This window comes from Monodon monoceros, unplaced genomic scaffold (assembly GCF_005190385.1).
Source record: "Monodon monoceros isolate NGI ecotype Baffin Bay Population unplaced genomic scaffold, NGI_Narwhal_1 Super_Scaffold_8, whole genome shotgun sequence".
In the NCBI taxonomy this organism is placed as follows: domain Eukaryota; kingdom Metazoa; phylum Chordata; class Mammalia; order Artiodactyla; family Monodontidae; genus Monodon; species Monodon monoceros.
The window spans coordinates 53,910,834-53,922,913 of NW_021703785.1; the positions used below are offsets into that span (position 1 = coordinate 53,910,834).

General features: G+C 38.4%; 1 protein-coding gene across 2 annotated transcripts in view; it reads left to right on the forward strand.

Moving 5' to 3' along the window:
• The window catches only part of GTF2F2 (general transcription factor IIF subunit 2), a 152,664-nt gene that overhangs the window by 80,137 nt on the left and 60,447 nt on the right, over positions 1-12,080 (forward strand). For both annotated transcript variants that reach the window (XR_003791731.1, XM_029210186.1), the window contains exon 5: positions 388-469. Coding sequence is in view for 1 of the 2 variants with exons in the window: in XM_029210186.1 (XP_029066019.1) it covers positions 388-469 (82 nt within the window). In the remaining variant the exon portion in view is untranslated. The remainder of the gene's footprint in view (positions 1-387; positions 470-12,080) is intronic.

Below are 12,080 nucleotides of genomic sequence, written 5' to 3' on the forward strand. Positions count from 1 at the left end.
CCTTAGGCTAGCTGTGTTTTCAGAACTTCTCTCCCAAGGATGATATAGCTGCCACACCCTTCAAATTTTTACTTGATTTTTATGCCCTTTTAAGCCACTCTCTTTAGGAAGAGCTAAGTGTATAAAAGCTGTTATTGGCAAGGGGCAGCGCAATAAATGAACCTGACAGAAGCCCAGTTTTTTACTAGCCAAGAGTAAGGTTTTTCTCTATTCTGACCAATGATATTACTGTAAACTTAAAAATATTCCTTTTCTTTCCTTGATTTTTATTATTAACTATATTTGATTGTAATCATTGTTACCTTGGTTAGTATGTCAAAATACAGTCTTGAACATGATAAATGTTATTTCTCAATACGTTTGTTAATTTTTGTCTTTCCATTCAAGATAAGCTTTCACTGGAAGGAATAGTGGTACAAAGAGCTGAATGCCGACCTGCTGCCAGTGAAAACTACATGAGATTAAAGAGGTTGGTGTTTTTTAACTTTAAAATAATACCTGATATTTCTTTTTTGGGATTGAAATACATACATTAGATTGTCTGTAGACTGCATGAAAACTATGGTTATTGTTGAAAGTGTTTTCTTCAAAGGTTGTTTGGTTTTAAAACCAAGTAAGAACAAACTTCCAATTATAAAATAAATGTCATGAGGATGTCATGTGCAACATGGTTACTGTAGTTAATAATACTTTATTGCACATTTGAAAGTTTACTGAGGGAATACATCCCGAAAGTTCTTACCCAAGACAAAAAAAATTTTTTAACTATTACCTATGCTGGTGGAAGTTAACTAGACTTATTGTGGTGATCATTTCCCAATGTATACAGTTATTGAATTGTTTTCTTGTACACCTGAAACTAATATAACGTTGTATACAACGGGTATAATGTCAGTTATACCTCAGTTTTTTAAAAACTCAAGAGTTTCTTTGGCAAAAGAACTTTGAGAACCTGGGCTGTTAATTTGGGGTATATTAAGCTACTGTGTTAATATAACCTGGAATCAAATTTTTTAAATGTCTTTTTCTAGTTGTCCTTATAAATCTTGATTCTCCAAAGACATGTAATAAGATCTTTGTACTGTTTTATTTTCAAGGGCTATAATTTTCCCATGATGAATATGTATCTAAAATACTGTACATTAAAAAGCAAGTATAGTTAGTTGCTAGAATACCATCCTTTTCTCTTAATCTACAAAGAACTTTTTAGAAACGTATTACTTTGTTAGAGATTTTGCTTAGGGGTCCTTCCTCCCCACTTTAGTACGTGGTTAACCTTTTGTAATTAATATTTAAAGATTATGATCGTGAATTCTTGATACTTCAAACTTTGTGACTTTCAAAGGGTCAACAATTTTTTAAACCTGGAAGAAATGTATTTATTGTACTTGCTTTATAGTTTATATTGAGTGTATTTCAACCCCATGTAGTTTAGAATTACACATTTTTTCATTTACCCAGCACTTACTACGTGGAATAGTAGTGAACAAAACAAATAAAAATCTCTACCCTCATGGAACTTACATTTTAGAAGATTGTAGCTGCTCAGAACTGGTAGTTGGGAGGACACTTTCAAGTGACAGCAGCAGCCCTTATGGATATCCAAACTGGCTGAGCTGGATCAGCTCTCAGTTTCACATTTAAAAATTTTTTCCCCTTTTCTCAATTAGATTGGAAGTCTGTCTCCTGGGAATGAAGCAAAGAGACTGGCTTTGTCCAATAATTCCTCTAATTTCAGTGCCTCCCCGGGGCAAGTAAAAGGATGACAATCAAAATGAAACATTTTTTTTTGCGGTACGCGGGCCTCTCACTGTTGTGGCCTCTCCCATTGCGGAGCACAGGCTCCGGACGTGCAGGCTCAGCGGCCATGGCTCACGGGCCCAGCCGCTCCGCGGCATGTGGGATCTTCCCGGACCGGGGCACGAACCCGCGTCCCCTGCATCGGCAGGCGGACTCTCAACCACTGCGCCACCAGGGAAGCCCGTGAAAATTTTTTATAACAGTAAATAACTTTGGAACACAGGCAGATGTTTCTCTTTGTTTCTGGCCTATAAAGTTTATTATATAATACAAGTCCTTTTGAGAATTTTCCTTCAAATAACTACTGAAATTGGAAAATGCAAAATCTGATTTCTCAGCTGCTTGCCAAGATATTTTTCTGTGGTCTTAATTTTCTTTAAAAGTTTCTAAAAATTTCTGATGATGAGATCAGGCAAGTCACCTGCTGTGTTTATGAAATGGCTGTTTTTTCCTTACCAAAAAAGACATTAAAATTGTTTAGCCTTTTGGAGTATGCTAAAAGACCAGCCATTATATATTTCAGTTACTTCAGTGACTCGAGGAAACAGGGTGATTCAGGAGATGATAATTATGTGAGTTAGATGCTATATGACATAAGTCTTGAAGGCTGAGATTTTTTTTGACCAAGTGGAAAAAGACATGAGTGAGAATACTTTCTACACAGAGAGACATGTAGGTACAGAGACCCGGGGAAGGCATCAGGGACCTGTGTGTAGTTCTGCAAGCCTGGAACGCAGGGTTTATTTGGGGCAGAACAGGCAGAAGCTCCAGCCCTTTTTTGAACTGTGAACTTAAATATCCAAAAGCCTGGTTGGATGTCCAGTAGACATTTCAAATATGTCAAAACCTGAACTTCCAGTCTTGCCCCTCAAATCTGCTCCACCAGCATTCGTTCTCATCTGAGCTCATGCCAACTCTGTCCTCCCATTTTTCTCAACCCATAAACCTTGGTTGCATTCTTGACTCCTCTCTCACACCCCACATCCAGTGTGTCAGAAAAATCCTACTGACTGTACCTTCAAAATATTATACATCTGCAGTCTGACCATTTCTCACCACCCACATGATCTGCCATTGTTTCTCACCTGGATCACGGCGGCAGCCTCCTAGCAGAGTTCCTGCTTCCACCCTTGCCCTAGTGGAGTCTATTGTCAGCACAGTAGCCAGAGCAGTTCTTTTAAAACCTGTCAAGTTGTGCCATTCCTCTGCTCACATGTCACTTCCAGTGTTTCCTGTATTACTCAGAATAAAATCCAAGTCCTTATAATTGTATACAGGGACCTACATGATCTCCCTACCATTCTCTTCCCCTTCTCCCCATTCGAACCTCCTACTTCCCTCCCTCACTCACTCTGCTCCATCCACACTGATCTCGTAACAGTCCACGAGCACAGGCACGGTTCCATATGAGGGTCTTTGCACTGGATGTTCTTTCCTGCCTCGAACACGTTTTCTCCAGATAGCTGCATGGCTCACCTCGCCTCTTTCAAGTCTCTTCTCAAATTCTACTTTTTCAACAAGGCGTACCCTGACCACCTTGTTTCCTTCTATGCTTGTATTTTTTTAATAGCACATATCACCTAATGTAATTTATTTACTATATTTATTACCAGCTTTGCCCTAGTGCAGTTTAAGCTCCCATAGTTTGTTTTTTGTTTTGTTTTGTCTGTATGTGCACCTACTTTGTTCACTGATACACACACGCATACCCCCAAGTGTCTAGAATAGTTCATGACATGTAGCACATAGTCAGGCAATATTTGTGGTTTTTTGTGTGCTTTTTTTTGGTTTTGTTTTTAATTAATTAATGGCTGCGTTGGGTCTTCAATGCTGCGTGCAGGCTTTCTCTAGTTGCGGTGAGCGGGGGCTACTCATTGCAGTGGCTTCTCTTGTTGCGGAGCACAGGCTCTAGGCGTGCAGGTTTCCCACCAGGGAAGTCCTAGGAAATATTTGTTGAGTGAATGAATGGCAGGACAAAAGTTGGAATGTTAGTCTCATATGCTTGTTAAATTACTTATTAAAAGGTCTTACATGCTGTGGTAAGAAATTTGGACTTTGTGTGCTTTTACTATTAGGGAGGCACTGAAGGATTTTAAGCTGATGGAAAGCGAAGGGATTTGTGTGTTAGAAGAGTCATTCTGGCCATAGTACAGAGATTGAAACCAGGGAGATAAATTAGAGGCTGACGTAATAGCCCAGGTACAAAATGTCAGAATGACTAAACAAGGTGGTTAGGCAGAAGGGAGATGAGAAACTAGGTTCTGAGGATATTTGGAGGTAGAGTTTGTGCGACTTGATAAACTCATCTCAAACTTCCATGGTTGGGCTTCCCTGGTGGCGCAGTGGTTAAGAATCCGTCTGCCAATGCAGGGTACCTGGGTTCAAGCCCTGGTCCGGGAAGATCCCACATGCTGCAGAGCAACTAAACCCGAGTGCCACAACTACTGAGCCTGCGCTCTAGAGCCCGTGAGCTACAACTACTGAAGCCTGCGTGCCACAGCTACTGAAGCTCGTGTGCCTAGAGCCCGTGCTCCTCAACAAGAGAAGCCACTACAATGGGAAACCCATGCACTGCAATGAAAAGTAGCCCGTGCTCTTCGCAACTAGAGGAAAGCCCGCGCGCAGCAACGAAGACCCAATGCAGCCATAAATAAATAAATAGATAGATAGATAAATAATTTAATTAAAACTTCCATCGTTGTGGGACAGGGGATTTCTCTAGGACCAGACAGATGGTGGTGGCTCTTGTGTTGTGGCCTAGATACACGTCCTGCTGTGAGTCTCAGACTGGCTCCATACCATCCTGTGCAATGCACTGACGAGGTCAGAGGGATAAAGAAGTCCTTATAGTTTAATTTAAATCCTGGTTTACAATTTACGTAAAAACTTAAAGAAGCAGGAAGTACTTAAACTTCAAGAAGCGTAACAATGGGTAAATTATCAAAATAGGAAAGTAATCTAAGTCATAAGTTGTGTCTCATGTGTTTTGTTTATCATTATTCAACATTTTCCAATGTCTGCTGTGATCACTAAGGTAAGATTCAATTTTAGAAAAATCACTAGATAACTGTTCTTGCTCTAGAGAGCTTTCAGTCTTTGAACCTCAAGAAAACACACACAGAGGATTATTTAAAAATATTTATTGACAGTGTAGTGGGGGAGGAATAGAAATGTTGTGGTACTATTGATGTAAATTGGAAAGACAGATTTTCAGATGTGGGTGGGTGATCTCAAAGTGGAAGTGTTTGAGAACAGAATTGGCGATTCAATATTTCAGATATCCTGTACCTAGATATTTCATACACAGGCTCAAAGTTTTTCAGGGCCTTCTTCTTCTTTTAATTAATTTTTTGTTGTTGATTTACAGTGGTGTGTTAGTTTCTGCTATACAGCAAAGTGTATCAGTTATACATATACATGTATCTACTCTTTTTTAGATTCTTTTCCCATATAGGTCATTACAGAGTATTGAGTAGAGTTCTCTGTGCTATATATATATAGTAGGTCCTTATTAGTATTCTATTTTATATATAGTAGTGTGCATATGTCAATCCCAGTCTCCCAATTTATCCCTCCCTTTCCTCTTCCCCTTTGGTAACCGTAAGTTTGTTTCCTACATCTGTGACTATTTCTGTCTTGTAAATAAGCTCATGTGCACCATTTTTTTAGATTCCACATATAAGCGATATCATATGATATTTGTCTTTCTCTCACTTACTTCACTCAGTATGACAATCTCTGGGTCCATCCATGTCCCTGTAAATGGCATTATTTTGTTCTTTTTTATGGCTGAGTAATATTCTGTTGTATATATGTACCACATCTTCTTTATCCATTCATCCATTGATGGACATTTAGGTTGCTTCCATGTCCTGGCTATTGTAAATGCAGCTGCAGTGAACATTGGCGTACATGTATCTTTTCAGATTATGGTTTTCTCCCGATATATGCCCAGGAGTGGGATTGCTGGATCATATGGTAGCTCTATTTTTAGTTTTTGAAGGAACCTCCATACTGTTCTCCATAGTGGCTGTGCCAGTTTACATTCCCACCAACAGTGTAGGGGGGTTCCCTTTTCTCCATACCCTCCCTAGCGTTTATTGGTTGTAGATTTTTTGATGATGACCATTCTGACCAGTGTGAGGTGATACCTCATTGTAGTTTTTATTTGCATTTCTCTAATAATTAGTGATGTTGAGCATCTTTTCATGTGCTTTTTGGTCATCTGTATGTTCCCTTTGGAGAAATGTCTATTTAGATCTTCCATCAGGGACTTCTTCTGACTGCCTACTCTTTAATGACATTCAGGGTCTTTTTGATAATCTGGCTCTTGTCTCACTTCCTGGCTTCATTTTCAGCTCTTCTCCTTTACATAGATGTCCGATAGTTGTATCACACTACAAGTTGTTTTCCCAGATGTACTAGGCACTTGTACATCTTATGGCTGTGTGATATGTTGCATCCTTTATCTGGAAGGCCTTAACTACCTTCTGCTAAGGGCCTTTAAAACCAACACAAGTGTCGCTTACTCACAGAAACCTTCTCATATCTTCCACTCCCCACTCCAGTCAGGATCTGCCTCCCCTGCCCCTTTCCTATGTTCCCACATACTGTTCTTCTTTAATGGTATGTATAAACGTCTATGTTTTCTACTACTTAGGTGTACATAGTTGCATCTTCTACAAGATTATAAACTTCATAAGAGCAGGAACTGTGAGTTTTATTTTTCTTCCTTTCTTTTCCGTTTTTCCTTCCTCCTTTCCTTTTTGTATCTCAGCACTTGGCATAGCACATTACAAATATATAAATATCCAGAAGTATCTGTTGGGTTGAAATTGATTGAAATAGAAATGAATGGCAAAACTAGGTACGGAAACATGGAAATCAGCAGCACTCAGCTGCTTTAATTTTTTTTTGCTCAGAGCTACACTTGAAACCTGGACTTGATTTTTCAGTTCATTTACATGTGCATGTGTGTGCACATACATACACACACACATCTTGCTTTGAGAAGAAAGTGATTGTAAAACAAATATATAAACATTTTGTCAACAACGAAAAAGTTTTTCAAAGTATAAAATAAGAATTGAATTCTTCCATTTACAGAGGACTAGAAAAGAAATCCTTTGTATCAAAGACCTTTCTTTCCTTGACTTAATTGAGTGAGGTTTTTTCCTGAAATCAGTGAGATTTTACTATATTATATTTTAGCAAATAGCAGCTGAACTATACTCTTAGTAATATAAATGGGTATATACAAAGTGTATTTTATATTTATAAATAATACTCTCTAAGAACGATGTGTTACTTTAGTGGGAATTTAATTTTAGTAGTAGATTCTTATTACAGCTCTCTGTTATTAAAATTTAGCTGATAAATTAGCCAAATGTTATGAGAATTATAACTCCCATATTCATCAAATGTAAGTAAGATTCTGTTAGTTTGTAAGAGTCTGTCATTCATTTAAATGAAGGTGGAAATTAGTATTGCAGTAAACCCAAGAAATATGTAAACCTTTGAATCAGTGAAATTTAAGCCAAGAAAGAAATGAATCCTGTGCTATAATTTTCTTTTGTCCAAACCCATCACGTATATCAAATTTTACAAAAATCCATTTAGCCACGCAAGAAAATCTAAAAATCAAATGGGAAAATAAAAATTTCCAATGCTTCTAGTACTTTCTCTTTATCTGACATAAATTTGGATGGATCTGAATGATATTTTATTAGGAGGAAATTTATTTTGAATTGCTAAATGTAAATATATTTAAAATAGCTCATATCTGATGTATTATGTAATTAAAATTTAATTTGTATTGTTTCATTAAGTGTAACTTTACTAATCATCTTGAGTTTTTCCTTAATAGTCAAATGATAAATTATGGAATCAACCTATTTATAATTCATATTGTACATTTTTAAATGTAAAGGGACATAAATATAAGACAATCATCCTAACGTGTTTTCGTGTAGGAAATCCTAGTAATAGGAAAATATATGGCTTTTTAACTTCTGCATGTTTTTGTCACTAAGTGATCTAAAAATATTTGTCTCAAAAATTTTTATTTTTAGTTCTTTCAGTGTTTGTGGGTTTTCTTCAAAAACCTAATAAGAAAAGCTTTTCCCTTTGGGAACAGAACATTGGCTGTAGATGGGTGGAGAAAAGAAGCAGTTTTTTTTTCTATTCTAAGACACCAGACAGAGGAAGCAAGTTGTGATTCACATTCTCTCCTGGGGAGAAGTTACCTTGCTGTACCTGCCTAGATTCCTGATGCTTCATATTATGGTAAAAGATGTCTTAGAACGTCTTATTGTAAGGGAAATGGAAAGGACCCTCTCACTCAGTAGCTCTTTACGTAATTTTTGGGTGATGTGATTCATGCCCAGAGAAGTTTCTGCAAATAAAATTTTTGCTTAATGCAATAACAGCACTGAAGCGTTTTCTTTTCACCATATTTAAACTAGTTTTCGAATATATTTAGTCCTTGTAATTTTTATTTTTCTTCATACATAAATTACATAAAGAATAATTATTTTATAAATGATATTTCTTATATATTAGGATGATTATCTTATAGCTATGTCCCTTTATATTTAAAAAAGTACAAAATGAGTTGTAAATAGGGTAATTATATAATTTATCGTTTAAAACAGGATACTTTTAAGAATGAAAGTAGGCCTAACCTGAGAGCCACACTGAGACAGCAGTGTAAACTGTCCCACATAAACTGTGATGTAAGATCACCCTTATTGTGAATAGCCTGGATATATTAAAATGCTAACTTTAAAATGAGAACTTAAAGAGTCAAATAATGTAAGTTCTGGCAATTAGGAAGCATATATCAGAAAATCTAGAATAGAAAGTGCTATGGCTGAACATAAACTGTTGTGTGAGTCCCAGTAGCCACCCAAATCTGGGCATATGACAGTGCTATGTGAACGTTTAAATGTATATTTGTATAATCTTAATGTAAATTTGTAGATAAAGTTTATTAAACAGCAAAATAAATAATAAACTAAACTTAGCTTTACAGAAAATCACTTTTCTGTTAATCCTAAATAAAAGGTGAGGTTATAGAAGTAACTCAGGGTTCAATAAAGATAATTTTATGACCAGGGAAATACAGTATTGGATTTTAGCTTTCTGGTGATCTTATTTGAAACAGATTTTATTGAACAGAGTTTTTGGTGAATGTTGAGGTTAATGGTTAATGTACTTGTATTAATTAGATGCTTTCATTTGTAAGTATCAGAAAACCCAGTGCAAACTGGCTTAAAAATAAAAGGAATTTGTTGACTCCCGTAAATTGAATCCAGTGGTATTGTGGGCTTTAGCCGTGGCTGTACCTAGGAGTTCTCAACGTCCTTAGTGTTCGAGCTGTTTTGAATTTTCTTGGGTCTGTCTGTCTCCAGCTTGCCTGTTTTCAGACTGGCTTTTCTCCTGGTAGCAAGAGGGCTACTTGCATACCAGGATTATCTACCTCATTCTTTATATGGGGCCTCGGGAGTTAAGTGACCTTGTCTTCAACCAGCCATTAAACAGAACCCTTCACTTCCTTCTGTGGGCCAACATGGGTTCTGAATTTATTTCAGAAACCAATAAATGTGTTAATGAAGGTGGGAAGTGTGCACTAATGCTTAGGGCCCACCTGTAGAAATGTACAGGAGGGAGGGTCAGTCCCATCAAACAAAACATGTGGCTGCTGCTCAGTAGAGGGGGGACAGGGTGGGTGCTGGGGAGATAATCCTAAGATCAACAGCAAAACTCTTTTTACCAGAAAAGCATCTTAGGGGTAAGAAACACTCATCAGGGACATTCGTACCCTTCATTGCTTCTCTTGAGGAATGACCGTCTTCTCTCTTGAAAGAGGGTCAGAACTTTTGTTAGAAAGCAACTCTGCGAAGATGCCTTAATAATAGGGTAAGATGGTGAAGAGGTTGGGCTCTGGAGTCTCACTGCCTGGTTTCAAAGACTGGATTCCCCATTTACTGGCTCTATGATCTTGGGCAAAGTACATGGCCTTTCAGTGCCTTTGTTTCCTCATCTGTAAAATGTGGTAGTGGCATTTATCTGTGTTATGATAATGATTAAATAATACTATATAATACATGATGTGTCTGACACAGAGTAGGTACTCAATAAATATTACCCATTATGTTTATGACAGTTGCCTGAGTAAGTACTCCTGTCCTAAAACCCTCTGGAGATATTCCCAACCCAACCCGGTTTGTCTTAGTTCTCCTGATAAGAGACTTGCACACAAGGATTCTTTTTGAATTCCTGCCCTGAAGTAGATAAATTAGTTTAATCAAGTTTAAATTGGAAATAGAGCAGAAAGAGAACTAGAACTAAGAAAAAGAATCTGAAGATTTTTTTTATAGAGTTCATGATAATAATCCTCTTTTCAAAACAAAAACCCTAAAGTAGTGGTTTAGAAGTTCCTAGATATTATCGAGATTCAGACCCAAGGAACTGAGTCTTCACAGTCTTTTCATCTACCCTGTTCTTGCCCTCAAGAGCTCCTTAATGTGCCCACCACCATATATAGATCAGAAACCCATGGATTTTTAGTTTATAAATCTTCTACTGGATGTTCAGAATCTTTATGGAAATTGTAAAGGTTACTGATCCTGAAATTTTCCCAAGTTACCTTTGGAAACAGTCTTATTGTCCCCTCCTGCAGTGATACTTCAGCTGATGACTCTCCTGAGGTACCCAAATGTGTGTGACTTTTAAAATGTGGGGCTGTAAATCTTCTTCATCAAAGATTTTTTTTAAAGGCCAGAGAACAGGAAGTTCTAAAGAGCTAACCCAAGAAGGCAGCTGACCTTCTTTGCCGTAAGTGTGCCCTTGTTCTCACATCCTTTCACCTTGAAGTGCTCCTTTTTAACTACCATTTAAAAATGAAGCATTATGTGAAATAAGCTGGATGTCTTCATTGAAGTACAATAATTTTTAAATGTATTATAAATAGATAGCTGCAGTAAACATGCAAAACTACCAGTGGGATAAAACGACCGTGAAAAGGTAGTCATGGTGTTTTATCAAGAAGTTTTTAAAAGACAGATCTTCATGGGGAATGCTGTTTGGTGCAGGGAAGCCTTCTGTTTTTGGCTGCATTGGGTATTTGTTGCTGCGCGTGGGCTTTCTCTAGTTAGGGCGAGCGGGGGCTACTCTTTGTTGTGGTGCGCAGGCTTCTCATTGTGGTTGCTTCTCTTGTTGCGGAGCACGGGCTCTAGGCACGCGGGCTTCAGTAGTTGTGGCACGCGGGCCCAGTAGTTGTGGCACGCGGGCCCAGTAGTTGTGGCCTGCGGGCTCTAGAGCGCAGGCTCAGTAGTTGTGGTGCATGGGCTCTAGAGCGCAGGCTCAGTAGTTGTGGCGCACGGGCTTAGATGCTCCGCGGCATGTGGGATATTCCTGGACCAGGGCTCGAACCCGTGTTCTCTGCATTGGCAGGTGGTTTCTTAACCACTGCACCACCAGGGAAGTCCCAATAATGGATTTTTTTTTTTCCCCTACACCGTGAGGCTTGTGGGATTTCAGTTTCCTGACCAGGGATCGCACCCATGCCCTCGGCAGTGAGAGCACTGAGCCCTAACCACTGGATTGCCAGGGCATTCCTGGTGTAAGAAAGACTTCTTAGGGAGATTGACAGTAAAGATGTCCCTTTTCCCTCTGAAGAGCCCTAGAAGCTGTCCTCACAGCCCTTGAGCTGTCGGCTGCTCCTAAAGATTTACTATTCTGATGAAATAAGGATTTTCCAGATGATTATAAAAAGTTATCAGGAATATATTGATATATTAAAAAATTAAACCATTGGCATAATTAAACAACAAACAAATGTTCTATGTAATCCTTCTTTCAAGTCCTCAGATATTTTTACCTTAAGATTGCAGGAGGAGAGGGATTTTTTTTCAGTATCTGGGTACCGTTGTCTCACCCTAAACACAGCTCGTCTTTGGAATTCCCCACCTCTTCTGCCCGCATCTTGGTGTTCCTGGGGCTTCTGACCCCTTCTTACTCTGCTGCCATTGCAGCTCAAGTGCGCACTAGAGCAAACCCAGTCGTTATCAGTCTTCCCCATGTGCTTTCCTGTCCCACTGTCTGCTGTGCTCTTTCCTTGCGTTCCTGTTTTCCAGACTCCTGTTCGTCCTTTAAGATTCAGCTCAAATGTCAACCTGCACAACTGTTTCTCTCCACCCAAGATAAGTACCATTCCACCAAGCTCCTGCTTATACTTTTTCTAATAAACCACTAATCACATTTTGCTTTTCATTCTA